Source organism: Ruditapes philippinarum, unplaced genomic scaffold (genome assembly GCF_026571515.1).
Source record: "Ruditapes philippinarum isolate M1 unplaced genomic scaffold, ASM2657151v2 ctg411_1_1_1_1, whole genome shotgun sequence".
In the NCBI taxonomy this organism is placed as follows: domain Eukaryota; kingdom Metazoa; phylum Mollusca; class Bivalvia; order Venerida; family Veneridae; genus Ruditapes; species Ruditapes philippinarum.
The window spans coordinates 235214-252851 of NW_026854764.1; the positions used below are offsets into that span (position 1 = coordinate 235214).

The 17638-nt window shown below is 34.1% G+C and overlaps 1 protein-coding gene across 2 annotated transcripts; it reads right to left on the reverse strand.

Moving 5' to 3' along the window:
- Positions 1 to 378: 378 nt before the first annotated feature.
- LOC132740975 (uncharacterized) lies at positions 379 to 16701 on the reverse strand. Of its 2 annotated transcripts, none has more exons than XM_060729041.1 (3): positions 16561 to 16701; positions 4899 to 5008; positions 379 to 3930 (listed from the first exon to the last, which is right to left on the reverse strand). In XM_060729041.1, exons 2-3 carry the CDS (start codon positions 4986 to 4988, stop codon positions 2176 to 2178), a joined length of 1845 nt encoding a protein of 614 aa, XP_060585024.1. In that variant the 5' UTR covers positions 4989 to 5008; positions 16561 to 16701; the 3' UTR covers positions 379 to 2175. The 2 variants fall into 2 exon arrangements, with proteins under 2 accessions (XP_060585024.1, XP_060585025.1); XM_060729042.1 differs by lacking the exon at positions 16561 to 16701 and adding an exon at positions 10158 to 10340.
- Positions 16702 to 17638: the final 937 nt, after the last annotated feature.

Sequence of the window (17638 nt, forward strand, 5' to 3'; positions counted from 1 at the left end):
GTTAGCTTTTCCCGCTTCTTCTCTAAACCTGTGCCTTTTTATTTTTTAAGAAATGTCCTATTTTTAAAGAATTTTAAGTCCCTTAACTCAACTGAAAAATTGTAACAGAAATGATATATGGAATTGTATGCTTTTATATATTGTGATCAACAATAAAAGGAAAAACTTAAGTAGTAAACACAAGGTTTTGTTATCTGTCCTTTAAATGTGAGTTAAACATATTTTATTGCTTTTATTTACACATTTATAACATTATATTATCATAAAATAAACACAAAAGTAGCAAAAGGAATGAACCACGAGTTCTTACAAATGACATCCAAGAAGTAAATAATTCAGATTCAAGGGCAGATAACTCAAAAGTGAATATAGTAACAACCAACATTTTTCGCTCAAAATATTTCTGTAATCATATTCTAACAACATGCCAAGTTTAAGGAAATTCTTATTAAGTTTAAATTCTGCCTGTCTACAATGTATATGAAAACTCCCTAAAACGTTGAGTTACAAAGTTGTAAGAACTAGCTGAACTAGTGTAAGAAGATATCAGGCAAGTTTATTATATAAAACTGAAGCTAACCATCGACCTTTCGTGAGCTCACTGGATAGTATCCTCATATGTACCTGACAGGATTCGAAGCCAAATCAGAGAGGGGCACATGATTCAATGTAAGCGATTTAATCATTCGGCCAACGGAGGCCCCTTTAATATAATATCCGATAGTTTATTGCTTTTCTATATATAACAATAATTTGTAACAGAGTTACCAACGTCCCCCGCCTCACGGAAGTTTTATATGAAGCATAAAATTGTGCTATTTCAAAAGATTGACGTATGAAGGTCCAAAATAATGATCAATGCTAGATCTGCAAATGCAACAATAAATTCATTAAAGAAATAAAATGAAACACAGAATTTAAAAGTCTTACATGTTAAGCTTTGTCCTCTAAGTGTGACCTTGACCTTGGAGGCAGGGTCCAAGCGTTGTGCATGAGATGTCATCTTATTATTGTAACTATTTGTGCCAAGTATTTTAAAAATCTTTTGAACTATGAAGAAGTTATAGATCGGACACAAAATATATCCTATAACTGACTATGTTAATCTTTGACCTCTAAGTGTGACCTTTGAGGTGGGGACCCATGTTTTTCGCCTGATATATCATCTTATTATTGTTATTATTTGTGCAAAGTTGCCTTTTTAATCCTTTGATATATGTAAAAGTTTTGGACTGGACACAAAATATACCTTATAACAGACTTATAAATGTTTGATCTCTAAGTGTGACATTGACCTTGGAGGAAGAGACACAGGTGTTACGCATGACATATCATCTAATCATTGTAACTATTTGTGCCATGTATTTTCAAAATCCCTTGATCTATGAAGAAGTCATGGATGGGACACAAAATATACAATTCAACACTCTGTTAACCTTTGACCTCTAAGTGTGACCTTGACCTTGGAGGTGGGGTGAAGGTGTTGTACTTGACATATTGTCTTATTATTGTGATTTTGTGTGCCAAGTTAGTTCAAAAACCCTTGAACTATGAAGACGTTCTTGATCGGTGACAAAATAGACCATATAAAAGACTATATTATTTTTTACCTCTAAGTGTGACCTTGGCCTTGGAGGTAGGGATACAGGTGTTGCACATGACATATCGTCTTATTAAATTAATTATTTGTGCCAATTATTTTTTAAAATCCTTTATCTATGAAAAAGTTATGGACCGGACACAAAATATACCCTATAACAGACTATGTTAATCTTTGACCTCCAAGTGTGACCTTGACTCTGGATGTAGGTGACCGGTTGTTGTATAAGACACATTGTCTCATTATTGTGACCAATTATGGCAAGTATTTACAAAATCCCTTCAAAGACAAAAAAGTTATGGACCGGACACGATATATACCATCAAATAGACCTTGTTGACCTTGAATGAGCAAGTGCAACCTTCACCCTGGAGGTAGGGGTCTGGTTGTTGCCTTATCATAACAAACATTTGTGCCAAGTTATTCCAAATTCCGGACACGAACGTGTGACAGACGGACGGACAAACAGACGGACAGAGCCTATTTCTATTTCCCTTTTTTTCTTCGAAAAGGCGGGGACAAAAACAAGAGATGCCACATGATAAATATAAATTTTATACAAATATGCAAGTTCCTTATGGTAGTAAATACATAAATGGCAAATTCCCATCAGTATTGAACCTATCTAAGCAATTGTGAGCACCTGGTGTAGTGCAACTTTGAAACTCTGGTTTGTAGACCATCCTGCCATGTCCTGTTTTCGGAGCAGAATGAGACCAGTGTTCAGCATGGCGGTATATTTCTGTACCATATCTATTTCTCAAATAAAGTCCTGGATTTCGGGCAAAATTTACCCATTGCCCGTCATACAACACCTTTGTTGGTTCTATTCCTAACTTAACAAGTTCATCACTTCCCATTACAGGATGACCTGTGAAATCACCTCTGTATCCATTTACTGTTACTTTGTAGTTTGTTCTTTCCCCAAACTTAAGCTTTTGAGTACAGCAATCTGATGCGAAAGATGCAAATATTACTTTTGACTTTGTAAATGCTTGCTCTAATTGTTTGCATTTGGAACAGTTATCAAAAGAAAACCTTATATCATAATCTAATTCCCAAGGCAGTGATTTTCCAAATTTATTCGCTCCTAACGCAGTGCCTTCTTGTAGTTCACAAGTTATTCCAACTTCCACACATTTTTGCATGACAGTTTTTACAGCATTATTGTTTGATTTCAAAGCACATGGTGATAATGAAAGTGACTTTCTACCTGCAACATTGAGACGTTTACAATCACCAGTAATTGTTTTTCTTGTCGGTGATATAATTTGAAACAAGCCCCACTTCTGTAAAAAGCCAATCATGTGATCAGACTGAACACCGTCCTTCATTATTACATTAAACATTGAATCAGGACATACCACTGTTTCTTCTTTCTTTTGAAAAATTCTAAGAAACCAGTCTTCATACAGCCCATTGTTCTCATTAAAATCACTGAATACATTACTTTTCATATATTTAGAAGAAGTTAAGAAAGGTCCCTGTATATAATCACAGAACAAGCACTCGTGGAACGATTCGTCGTATCCAGAAATATACTTTAAAGTGTAGTTTCTATACATCAGCTGATAGCAGCCTTTATGCCAGTGTCCATTTGGATAACGGAATGCTCCTCCTACTGCGACAACATTTAAGCTTTCTAGTTCTCGGACCATCCTTTCTAATCTAGAATCATTGGTAAAGAATTCCACACCCCTTGCAATTAGAACATAAGGTGTTTTTACTTGCTTAGCTAAACTGTTGAGAGCAAAACCTTCGTTTTTATACTTTGACTGTAACATACTAACATGTGGATATTTGTCTTTTATATCTACAGGTGTAGTTTCCGTATTTAGAGCAATCAACGTTTTTATATCATGAACAGTTCTATATACTGATTCAACAAATTTCTCCAAATTATCAGATGTTTTATTCTTATCATTCTGTTTCATGTCTACATATTTAATCACTGTAACGAGACTTGATATCGGAACACTGTAATTGCATTTGTCATCCACAAACCCTTTGTAATACAACGGAAAACCAAATGCACCACCCATATAAGATTCTGGGCAAACACTTTTAGATTTGACACTAGACCTTTCAAAGAGACCGTTTTCTTCAATATCCATATCCTTGAGAATCAGTTTCATCACATATAATGCGTCTTTAAGATAATCAGATGTCTTTGATCCTCGGACATGTTTGTTTGCATTGTGTAATAACCTAGCTGCTTTGATTATTTCTTCTCGTGTTCCTTCTTTGAAAACTTCTTTGACACCAACAAAACTAGGCATCTGATATTGTGATGATGTAGATTGGACTGGATCGGGTTCAATTACAGTTGACTGAAAATAAATAATCCATTAGCGAAAATTATTTTAACTCCATTCTCATTGTGTCAATCCAAACAGTCTGGTGCTAACCATTTTAGTTTACCAGTAAAGCTTTATTTTCAATTCATTGGTTTCAAAATGAATTGTATAGTTTCTTAATATTGCATATTATGATAATATATTATAATCATAATAATGATAATTATTAGTGGTGTTGATAGTGGTAATTTATAATTATAAAATAAGCATGTTTCATATTACTTTCATACAATTTTTTTGCATCATTTACGCTGTATGTTTTATTATTAACGTTGATATGTATTTTTAATTCATGGTATGTTTACATCATTTAGTCATACACTGGCGACCAGATATTAATTCAGTATCCCTAGACTCACTACCTAATTAGATTTTCATCAAGTAACATGACTTCTACATGTGTTGAAGCGGACGACAAATAATATTAACACAATAATATTAATTATCGTGGCGGCATGGCCGAGAGGTTAACCTTTCGTACTACATGTAGTAATCTATTGATCGCTAGCCGCATGGGTTCAAACCCCGTTAGGGGCAAGTCTTTGTTTCCTTGAGCAAGAAACTTTACACTAATTGCTCAGTACCGGTTGGTTCCAGAACGGATTCGAAAGTGCGTATATATCTCATAGCTTCCTACACAATCGAACTAAAATAAATTCTGTATATAAACCGAATATTAACAAATATTTTCGTCAATCTAAGCTAAACATTGCTCTCCTTATTTTGAGCTCTTTGGGAGAGAGAGAGAGAGACAAATGACATATCGAAACTGAGTTCTTTAGACATTAAACACTCCATTTTGTGCTGGTTGGAAGAACTTAATTCTAAATGTTTGGAAAGTATGTCAAAAAATGATCTCGCTAGGAACATAGCAATATCTACTTTAAGTTGTCGTTTCAAAAGTTTTAATTAATCCGAATATAAATAAAAAAAGTACTTACATCCTGTAGAAACAGAACATGTGAACCAACAATCAGGAACACCATAACTCCCATAATGATACCAAGCATAATCCTCCCTCTGTGCTCCATTTCAGACAATATTGCCTCCCCTGAAATCAAATAAAATAGTATTTAACAATGATCTTTTATCAATTAAATCAATTATCTATTAGTACATGCTGTTAGTTTTTTGCAGAAAAGTACATATTGCATGTATTAACAGGGTCATCTTGTATCTCCATTTTTAGGAGAAGTTGTGAAATAATACTATACTTTTGAGAAGTAAATGTCATGTGGTTTTGTATTTTATTATACACTTATTTCATATGTGATTCGGGAACAATCACTATCCCCGACACCGAGGAACAACTGTTTGACTGTTACCAGATCACATATGAAATAACTGTTTTATTACCTGATCAACTTTTTTAATAGCACTTGCAGAAGAAAAAAGGAACATGAAAAATAGTTTTGCACATATGTCAATTATTATACTTAATACTTAAAGTATGTGACGTCAAGTCTAGTTTATGATCAAGATCGATGGACGCTTCAAATGGGAATCCTCTATACGTCAATGACGTCAGAACACACGAGGGAAACAGTCGAAACTATTGACCGGTCAACAATTCGCGAACGTTGACGTGTTTGAGAATTTCAGAAAACAGATAAAAATACCAAATTACATTTATATAAGGTATCAGGTAATAATGTATAATATTAGTGTATACCATGATTGTATATTAATATTGTTCTTTTAATGTATATTATTATACAATTATTGACTAGTGAGCCATTGAATATGATGTGATATTCACCGGCAGATGACATATTGACCGAGGCGATAGCCGAGGTCAATATGACTTTCTGCCGGTGAATATCACATCATATTCAATGGCTCACTCGTCAATAATTGTTTTATTATATGAATAGGCTAAGAATTAAAAAAAATCACGAAAAAGTACAATCTTATATACATGTACAAATTTTGCCTCGTTGAAGCGCGGGATAAAAGACGCACGTGTTAGGCGTGCAACGACTACGAGAACGCTGCTCATACAAAAGTAATTCAAGTTTATACTCATCGATGTGGTTTAGCCTTTAAGTATAACAGTAAAGTAATGATATTTCAATCGAGAAATATGTCATAAAGAACAAAACGCAACAATTATTTTTTAATTAACACACGTAATTAACAGTCTACGGTGTATGGTCATTGAATATGAGTCTCAATCTATATTTAGACTTGGAAAATCCAATTCAGCCAGTTAATATGATACTACATCCCGTGAATATGATTTTATAAAAAGTTATGTTGACTACAGTTTGGACCAATGAGATTGCAGCTATTATTAGATCATATAATAATATTGTATACTTTTATTGTATACTATTACTGTGTACTATTATTGCATATCATTATTGTATACTAATATTATTGTATACGATTACAGTATATTATTATTGTTGCTTGTATATCATTATAGTATACTATTATTGAATTTTATTATTTTATATTAAATTTGTATATTATCGTTGTATATTATTATTTTATATTATAGTATTATAGGATTTCTGTACTATTCTATTCTGATCATGGGCGTTTGTTGCATACTCGTTAGTCTAAGACAATGTTGTTTGATGTTGTTTTTGGGTGTGTTTTTTGTTGTTCTTCTTTTTCTTTTTTAAGCTCTGGTACTGTAGTCCTTAAAAGTAAGCAAGAAAAGAAGGCGTTTGCCTAGAAAGTCAACCATTTGATGTGGATACAGTTTTGTATTGAAACAAAAATAAAATGAAAACATGACTTCACATGTTTTAAGATTATGGTATAATAATTGTAAGCAAATACAAGGTTGCCTTTTATTAACAAGGTTCATACAAATGTCTTACTCATTTTTTCATAAAGTTATTGATATTTTATTATGTAAACAAATGATCAAGTTATTGGCCTAAATCAAAATTGGAAAACTTGTCCAGATCGGTAAAGTAGCAAAACAAATACAGTCATCTTTTATTTCATATATTACAGGTCACGTAGCTAACTGTTAACGGTTTTTATACAATAAGAACCATACAAAGAAGATATAACTTGGTATAACTATAAGAGAAGGGTCAAGTTAAAACTTTAATCCTTTACACATTCCATTTTTACAACATTACTTACAATGGAAGAGAACAATGTGTAAAATCTGGATTACAGATAGACATAATAGACCGTTACATTTAGGTATGAATATTTTTATGTTGGATAGTTTTAATACCCGTTAAACTAATTCGACATAAATCATGTACATGTATCATATATTTACAAACAATATTTGTAAACAGTATTTTATTGGCCAACATTCCAGTATTTTGTATTTATGATAATTAAAGTTTTGGCAAATTTATTGTCATTCATGATTCAAACTTTTTGTAAACATTTTAATTTCAGATGGTTTCGCGTGGCAGTGAAAATATCTATCTATCTATCTCTGGATACTGCCAACCCCTCTTACGAGTGTTAAAGGCAGGAATTTAGTGCACGTCGGATTGTTAGTAAAAGGTGAAGAGAAAAGCTAAAAAGAAAAGTCCAAACATTGACATGCTTGGAAGGTGAGACTGAAAATGTATTCTAGTCATGGTTAAAATGTTAATAGTGAAACAAGATGATAAGAGATAAAATAGTTTAAAAACACTGGGAGTAAGACTAGTACTGCAAACCCACCACTGCCTGTTTGAACTGACTCAGGTTGGGCAGGGTGGCAATGTTACTAGGAAGTTTATTCCATAGTATAATGCTATGAGGGAAGAAAGAGTACTTATGGTAGTCGGAGGATACCTGTATTTGACGTAGGGATAAGGGATGCATATGTCTGGTTAATCTATGTGGGGTTTGAACATAAGTTGGGAGATTAATTGCAACTAGGTTGTGGTATATCTTATAAAACATTATCAGTCTACAGTCCAGTCTGCGATGTTCAAGGGATCGCCAGCCCAGTTCTTCCTGCATGGCTGTGACACTAGAGTGAGGGAGTAATCCCTTTTAACCCATCTTATTGCACGTCTCTGGATCATCTCAACTTTGTCAATATTGGTTTAGTATAAGGAGACCAAATAGATGAGGCATATTCAACCTGTGGGCGGACCAGGGACTTGTATGCTAGTTCTTTTACTTTCTCATTTTTAGTGATGACATTTCTTTTAATAAAGCCAAGGGATCTGTTTGCATTGGAAGTTATTCGAGATATATGTGTATTAAATTTAAGGTCAGCAGATAGATCTAGTCCGAGATATTTAGCATTTGTAACAGACTCTAGGATTTGGCCATGGAGCATATATTTGTGTTTAATTATGGTCTTATTTTTGGTGATATGGATGACTTGGCATTTTGAAGGGTTAAACTCCATGTCCCACTGCTTCTCCACAGAACCATATTGTCTAGATCATGTTGGAGAGTTGGGGGTCTGAGGAGGAATTGATGGTTAGGTATACAGCAGTGTCGTCTGCAAATAATCTGACTTGGGATTTGAGGACAGAAGATGGTAACTTGTTGATATATAGAAGGAAACAGAGGGGCCTAGGACCGAGCCTTGGGGCACTCCAGAGGTAACTGGGACTTCAGATGAGCAGTCACTATCCACAACTACTGTCTGTCTACGGCCAATAAGGAATGACTGTATCCAGTTTAGAATTTGAGGACAAACACCATGTTCTTGCAGGGTATCTAAGAGTTTAAGATGGTTTACTTTATCGAAAGCTTTGGAGAAGTCAAGAAGTATAAGATCTGTTTGTTTGCCATTTGAAAGGTTGTTCACAAAGTAATCAGTAAGTTCAATGAGTTGTGTCTCACATGATCGTCTTTCTCTGAATCCATGCTGAAGATCAAAGAGTATGTTGTGGGGTAAAGTGAGAGGATAGTTGAGAGGCAACTATATGTTCGAGTGTTTTTACAGAGGATGCATGTAAGGGAAATTGGGCGATAGTTTGCTGGATCACTTGTATCACCTTTTTTGTAGACAGGGCATACGTTTGCACGGGTCCAGTCATTTGGAATATTACCGGTGGTCAGGGATTTTTGGAAAAGAACTGCAACGATGTCAGCAATCTCTTCTCTCAGCTCCTTCAGGACAATCGGTCTAATGTTGTCAGGGCCGGCAGCTTTGTTGGCATTGAGGTTGGCGAGGAGCTTTAGTACACCTGCCCTACCGATGATGATGTCATTCATTTGTGGGTACTGACAATACTTTCTGGGATCCATGAGTCTCAGTTTTTGTATACATTGATCTTTAAGTGTGAGTGGTATAATTGGTGAGAAAACTGATTGAAATTGTTTTGTTAAGAATGTTTGCTTTTTCAGTGTTATTAATTTTGAGAGAACCTGACTTTTGATCTTTTAATGGAGACACACTTTGTGAATCTTGTTTTAGAGTTTTTTATAAGTGAGTATAGTTTTTTGGTACAAACTTTACTTTGTGTATTAGTTTCATCATCAATCATCTGCAAGGTTCAGGATGTTTTCTAAGTAAGATTCATATGATTGTTTAATTCTAGCTTTTATTTGCGATTTCAAATTTTTAAATTTTAGCCATTGATCATGATCAGATTTATTTTTATTTGTTTTTGGTTTTTTAATATTTTTATAGAGCTGATCTCTTTTATGAATTAATTTTTTAATGGATTTTGTTATCCAGGGCAAAGATGGTTTAGCTGTAATTCTTTTAGTGGGTATGAATTTTGATATGCCATCCTCAAGTGTGTGTTTGAACTGCGACCAAAGTTCTTCAACAGACAAAGATTCACCCTTTATAAATAAACTCTACAAATAAAACGAAAGAGAAATATTGAAATTCTTTTACACTGCCATTCTTCGTAAATAAACAAAAAAGCTAGCGTTTATTCTAAAAGATACTTTACTTTTTAGACAATCTTCTTTTTTTTTTATTTCCCAATAGTACACATATGCATGCATTAGTAAGTATTTAGTTAGTACACAAATGTACTTAAATTGTGTACCTATAAATGCACACATATACTAGAACTTTCTTGATATGAAAGAGTTGTGTTACCATAGAGGTTTAAATTTGTTTTGTAAAATTAGTAGGAACATACATGTATATGCAACCCTTTTTATCTAAAACAAATCAGTTTGTCAGCACCAGCGGAATAAAATATGAGCAGATAAAATCAATATGAGATAAACAAAACGTTTAAGCCAGAGACATCTTAAGTATACCATGATAGACTGCATAACAAAATAATTAAATGTAATATACATACCTGTCCAATGACTTTAAATTTAATCTATAATTCCCTTTTTGTTTAAACGCTTTTTACGAGACAACTATTTCAGATCACAAAAAAAATATAATTTCAAATATCCACGTTTTAATTTGTCAACAACTTTAAAAAAATGATATATTATTTGTGTTTTGCAATAGCGTCATGTACAAATAGTCCGATACTATATGTCCGTCCAAATACCATAATTATGTAAATATTATGATACTACATAAAAACCTGAACTATTGACCTCGCATGGTTGGTCTTAACGGTCCATGGGAAAGTCCAATAAAGGGTAAGCCTGCATATTCAGTTATAACCAAGTCGATTGCAACACATTGAACGTTATTTCTTATACGACTATACCCCAGCAATGCTATTCAAAAAGTGTCTTCTTACGTCTGTAAGAAGGCACTTTTAAATAACAGTTACTTTCAACGTGGATTTAATACAGTTGAAATACACGGTGTCCTGCTTGGGCAAGTTAAAGGACTCCTATTAGCATGCTATTTGTTTCATCTAAAGTCTTGCCCCGCCTTTCTGTATTTTTACAGATAAAGTAGCATAATTTTACATTCCCGCAAGAAACTTTTCGCGGTTTCCACACCAATCAACGTTGAATTTGTCTCATGCTTATACTTTCGCTTATACTTTCTCATGAATACTTTAATCCTCGTGCGAATCAAAATGTAAGAATCTTCGCGATAATTAATCTTAATTTTCGCATGTTTCTTTCGAGATCTGTAACTTATTTACAGTACCAGAGTCAATAGTGAAAGTTTTTCGAAAGAGAATGTTAAATTTCGCTACATATCTTTTAACAAGAGCCAGTGCGCTCGACTATTCTCAGTGCTTGTTAGTAAAACAAGAGCCTGAATCATGTAGAATTTTCTAAATTCAAAGAGGCCATAGTCAAAATTTACAATTACAATATCTTTCCCTATTTTTCGAATAGTCGAGCGTAAATAAAAGATTGAGTCGTAACATGCTATATTTTAACATGTCATTTCCAGGAACATAGTTACTGTTGATTTTAGCATTGAAGAAATTAACAGTTGTTCGCACAGGCAAAAGTATCGGACCTGGGAAGAAAAAATATGACCAGATTGATAAAAAAAAAACCTGTGTTCATCTTAAAAGTGTCAAAAAAAACAAACAAAAAATGTATATAATGACCCCCTTTAAAAATATACTATAAGTTAAGAGAAGGCCGGAAACTCCAGATTCGAGCCTACGAGCAAGGGATTCATTTCCCGGGCCGTTGTGAAAACAATTGGCCAGACAATTAAAAAAAAAATTTATCACTATTTCACGTTTATATAAAGCTTCAAAATGAGACCAACCCCAAGTCTCTAGCCCTTCCCGTTCATGAAATATCTATCAGGAAACGAGCGACTTCGTGCTAAAAATCCTTGGTAGACATAATTGCGGCACAACAATTCGGTACGTAAACATAGACTAATACATGTATGTCGGCTGACTACGGGTCAAAATTACTTGAATTTACTAAATTATATTACTAAATACATTAAGTTGGACCACTCACAACCGTCAGTAGCATCTGATACACGCAAAATTCGAATTTCAAACCTTTCCACGGTCTTTAGATTACTTTCTACGCCATTGTCAATCAGCTGTTCGATATTTTGTAACGAGTCTTCTGATTGGCCAATAGCAACGAAAACCGGAACGTTTCACACAAGATGCATAATGGCGTAGAAAGCGATTGAAAGACCGTGTAAATGTTTGAAACTCGAATCTCATGTGTATTAGATGCTACTGACGGTTGTGAGTGGTCCAACTTAATGTATTTAGTAATATTATTTAGTAAATTCAAGTAATTTTGACCCGTAGTCAGCTGACATACATGTATTAGTCTATGTTTACGTACCGAATTGTTGTGCCGCAATTATGTCTACCAAGGATTTTTAGCACGAAATCGCTCGTTTCCTGATAGATATTTCATGAACGGGAAGGGCTAGAGACTTGCGGTTGGTCTCATTTTGAAGCTTTATATAAACGTGAAATAGTGATAAAAGTTTTTTTTAATTGTCTGGCCAATTGTTTTCACAACGGCCCGGGAAATGAATCCCTTGCTCGTAGGCTCGAATCTGGAGTTTCCGGCCTTCTCTTAACTTATAGTATATTTTTAAAGGGGGTCATTATATACATTTTTTTTTGTTTGTTTTTTTTTTGACACTTTTAAGATGAACACAGGTTTTTTTTATCAATCTGGTCATATTTTTTCTTCCCAGGTCCGATACTTTTGCCTGTGATATACAGCTGAACATTGCGTCAAGCTAAGCATGTGAATAAGGAAACTTACCAAATTTGGGGTTCAAAACTTTATCCATATACCATTGACGAAAGACATTTTCAGAGACGGTTTCAATGTTGATAAGATTGTTATCTTGAATGAAAGTGAATTATGTCCGATTGAAATAAGTGCACGAAAATTCCGTGCGAATTCAATTTTACCAACACCTTTCACTGCCCAAAACTTAAAGGTCATGCAAATATTTTCTATAATTTTATATTTCAACTTGAACATACATTAAATTTCAATTAGATCTATTTATAATTAAATGCGTTTATTAATTTATCTGTTCTTTAAACTTAAACGTCGTATAAGTCGGATACATTTACCCGTAATTTCTTCAAAAGTGTCTTCTTACAGGCGGAAAGAAGACAGTTCTCTAGGACAAACAACAATTTATCCTCGGCTTGGCCTCGGACAATTTGTTGTTTATCCTAGCAAACGAAGAAAGACTCGTACTGAATCCATTATTCATATTTTAATCCTCATGGAATCAAAATAAAAAATCTTGGCGATGATTTACCTAAATATTCGCATGTTTTTGCCTGAACTGTAACCTATTTACAGTCTATAGTGAAAGTTCTTCGAAAGAGAATGTTAAATCTCGCAACTTATCTATTAACAAGAGCTCGACTGTTCTCAAGTGTTTGATAGTTAAACAAGAGCCTGAATAATGTATATTTTTTAAGTTCAAAGGGCCAAAGTTCTGTCACAATTCATATTTACAATGGCTCTTCTACTTTTTTGAATAGTCGAGCGTAAACAGTCAAAACTTAAGTCAATCTTAAATCGTAACAGGGATATTTTAACTGCCCAAAACAGGACACCATAGAAACTGATTGAAAGTTGTAGCAATGCATAAAATCAATTGGATGGCAATTTCCAGGAACAAAGTTACTGTTGATTTTAGCATTGACGAAACTAACAATAGTTCGTTGGATGCTGCTAAAACTCTATCATTTTTGGAATATCGTCTGACATTATAAAAAAACAACAACAACATTAACAAGACATTTACTGTCCAATCCCAACTCCCAAAAATCATCGGCCATATCCGTTTTCTCAATGACATCAAAGTGTGACCTTGACCTTTGACCTAGAGACCTAGTTTACATGCAACACAGCTTCTCAATGTGATAAACATTTCTATGAAGTTTCATTGAGATTCCCCCACGCGTGTAGAAATATGCTCCGGACAAAAGTTGACGCCGCCCCCAGACCGCCAGTCGGGAACTTTAATACGACCCATTTTTCAAACGGGTGTATACTAACATTTTAAAAATCAAACAATTTTAAATACACTACGATTACGAAATATTAATAATTTGAATAAATCGATCAATACAATTTTATAACCCTCTTTATTATATTTTACATTTCTAATAATGCCGTCAAATTCGTATCGCTTTCTCTGGATGTTGGCCATTTTCTTCAACATTTACCCAAGTGTATATATTCTAACTCATTCCTTTGTAAGCATTTGAAACAAAGGCGACCAAATAAGAACAAGAATCATAAAACTGTCAAATATAATGTCACATGGTCATGATTCGAACATGTTAATGCATGAAAAGAACACTGACGCGGACGCTATCAAGGCACATGGAAATATAGGCTGATCAACGAAATAAGAAGGGTAGACATACAAGTAAATGCAACAGACATTCTGTTGACACTGTCCGAGTTCGAGTTGATTGTTGACCACTCAATACAAATACAGGGAAGTCAATATCTAAGACGAAATTTGATACAAAAAATGCATTTTGGGCTTGATTTAGTGGTTTATATCAACATCGTCCACAAATGTCAACAAATACGCTATAATTTATCGCCATTTAAACAAAATTTGCAGAAAAAAGCAAATACTGCTCTAAAACTTTACATATTTAGCTTCACAAAATCGATTAAGTTATAATGAAGAAATAATCGGCAAGGTGTTCTAGAGTGAAAGGAGATTGTCTTAACAAGCAGCATATTTATACACAATTAATTCTGAGTCCATCCATGAATGACAAAGCTATGAACAAAAGAAGATAGACCTATTCACATTCATCACGTGAGACGTTGTGACCTTGACCTTTGAACTGGAGATCTGCATCCTATACAGGACACATTATCATGTTGTTCACAATTATGCCAAATTACTCTAAACCAATCCAGGAATGACAGAATTGTTGTCAGAACACAACCAACAATGTACTTACTTTTATGAACAAATTTATGTCATGAATTTGGAATATTTGATAGAATTAAGAATAATCAAGATTGCAAAAATGAGTGCTATTCAGTAAATCTCGCTTATTTGCAGTGCCAAAAGATATGAAAATTGTTAAAGTTACCAAGAAACTTTTAATTTATGAATTTATTTAGTGTTTGAATCTCAGCACCAATATTACAAAATCTGGAAGGAAAACAAGTTGGTGTATTTGAAAATTAAAACAAATAATATTATGAGAACGAAGCATGTTCAAAACTGGGAAAAAATGCTGATTTTAACTTGGTTGCTATGGTAACAAAATAAACAACAAAAAAATCGCCTTATGTGTGTTTCTGTTTAAGCACAAGAATATTAACCTATTCTGAAATTTTGATGAATATTGACAAAGGTCATTTTTCACCCTTAGTGAACGTAGCTGTCAATGTGTGGCCTTTGAGCTTCAGACCTAGAGTTGCATATGACACATTGCGTTCTACACATTTACATTAATTTATTTAAAATCCATCCATAAATGACAAAGATATGGATTCGGACGGACAGGCAAACGGGCGGACGGACGCTACAAAAAATATTTTGGGTTCTGTTTACATGTCTGGAGAATACTGAGAATGAAAATTATTAAAAACCTAACATAAATTCCCAGGTCCGCTTATTTGCAAACGATACTGAAATATATACATTGTTCTGACGTCTTCAAACCAATCAGTCACCCTCCAAAATGATCTAATTCGGTTAGAAAAGTGAGAGTTGGAGTGTGATACGAAATTTAACCCCTCCAAGTGTCAAGTTATCCACGTCGCAAAAAGGAAACATCATATTACTTTCATGGAGTCAAATTAGAATCGGTTACATCAGGTAAATGCCTAGGCATGGATATATCAGAAAATCTCACGTGTGATGACCATATAGACAGGACATCCAAGAAAGCAAACTTGGGATTCCTTCGCAAGAACATAAATGTTAAATCCCAAACCATTAAGTCCATATTGCTTACCAGACGTTAGTCAGACCCCAGCTTGAATATGGTTCCGAAGTATGGTCTCCCCCACATCAAAACTCAAATAGATCAAATATCTAAAGAAGAGCAGCCCAATGGATTATGCTAGACCATGGTAAGACCTCTAGCGTCACGGACATGCTTCACTCCCTTAACCTCCGAAACTGGAACTCATACAGATGCTAGCTTATCCCTTCTCTATGAGATTCACCATGGTCTGCTTGCTATCCCTATAGAAGAATATTTGATACCCCTGTCCCGAATACCATGCCGAGGAGTTTGGAAATAACGGTAGATAGATAGATAGATAGATAAAAATGTACAAATAATGTCTCCAATACTTAAACAATAGGGTAGAATATATAAATAGCATAGTATAGTTTACTTGATGCTGCAAAAACAACGCTTTTGACAGTCAAATAGTGATAAATATACTTTGTATTTGTTGTCGTCTAGATCATGCGATGTAGTTGTGTAAGTAGGAAAGTAGGCCTTTTTGGAACTACATGTATTTATATATAATTTAGTAACTATGCTGAGACACGTGACCTCGTGTTTACGGCATGTTGCCTTGGTAACGATAAAAAAAGTAAACGACACGATTTGGAAAATATATTAATAACTATGACCGGGCAATCTCAGGATCGCAAGCCTTATTACTCACAATTTAGAGATTTCTCTAGTGTTTGACAAAATATATGTTCAATATGACCAGTTCCTAATACGTAAAAATTATTTGATTTTTGGTTTCAAAAATTAATTTAGATACAGGTAGCGTTCAAGAATGGGGTAGACTCACATAATCCCGAGTGCATGTGAAGCACATACTTAGCAAAACCGACAGTAATTGAAAATAAAATAAACATACCTTCTGTTGTATCAATTGATATAATCCTTGCAATAGAGACAATGCTGTATTTGTCGAATACTATATGGGGCGAAGGGCGCCCTCGGGAGTTTTGCCTTTTATGGAAAGTTTGAGGCTTAACGTCTTACTTAAATCACTACTTTAAAAATAAAAGTTCATATTATTAATAGTTTTATTTATAATAAAGTACATGTATATTGGTAATAGACCGTTGTGAAATTATAGTGTTCCAGCAATTCATTTTTTTCCGAAGCAAATACCCCATAGATCACCCCTTAAGTAATATTTTCATACCCGATTAAGCACGATTTTCTCGTGTTTTGTATATCAATGCTTGATACATGTGTCCTATTAATTACCCTGAAGTAGATATTTGCTCTAGTGAGTTAGTAATTGCCCTCTCTAGTACTATCATATGCCGAATCGGGATGACTATTTAATATAGTAATTTTGTGCACTTAAACATTTATAATGACAAGGCTACGGGATAAGTAAAACAGCAAACACGCTGTAGAAATGTTGGATACATTCTGGATAAATTAATGGTCTTCTAGACAATGTGTTAATTCTATAATACTTGAATATTTCAATGTTTTGACAATGGTTTAAAGTGTGCATCATTTATTCAAAAGCCGGCAAATGGCGAAGTAAAAGACAAAGATATAACTGCGCCAGCATTTCTTAACGTAACAGATACATCTATGCCACGGTTTTAATTGCAATTTAAGCAGTGAATAAGGTAACGTTTGAACCGAAGTTACTCTGGTACATTCATGACATACAGGCATAACAAGAGCTGTCACCCAAGTGACAAATGACCCCGGAAAGGTTTCTGAAGCATGCAGGTATTATGAAAAGAAAAGAGAATAAAAGTTACTAATTGCTGAATATTGTTCTTTGTATTATTGTACCTGTAATCTCTCATTGTGATAGCATGAACCTTCAAAATATAAATGTGGCCTTGACCTTTGAAGAAGGGACGTGGATTCTGGACACGACAAAATGGTGATATGAGATTCACATGTGTGCCAAATTATTTCAAAATCCTTTAATGCATGACAAAGTTACAGTCTGGACA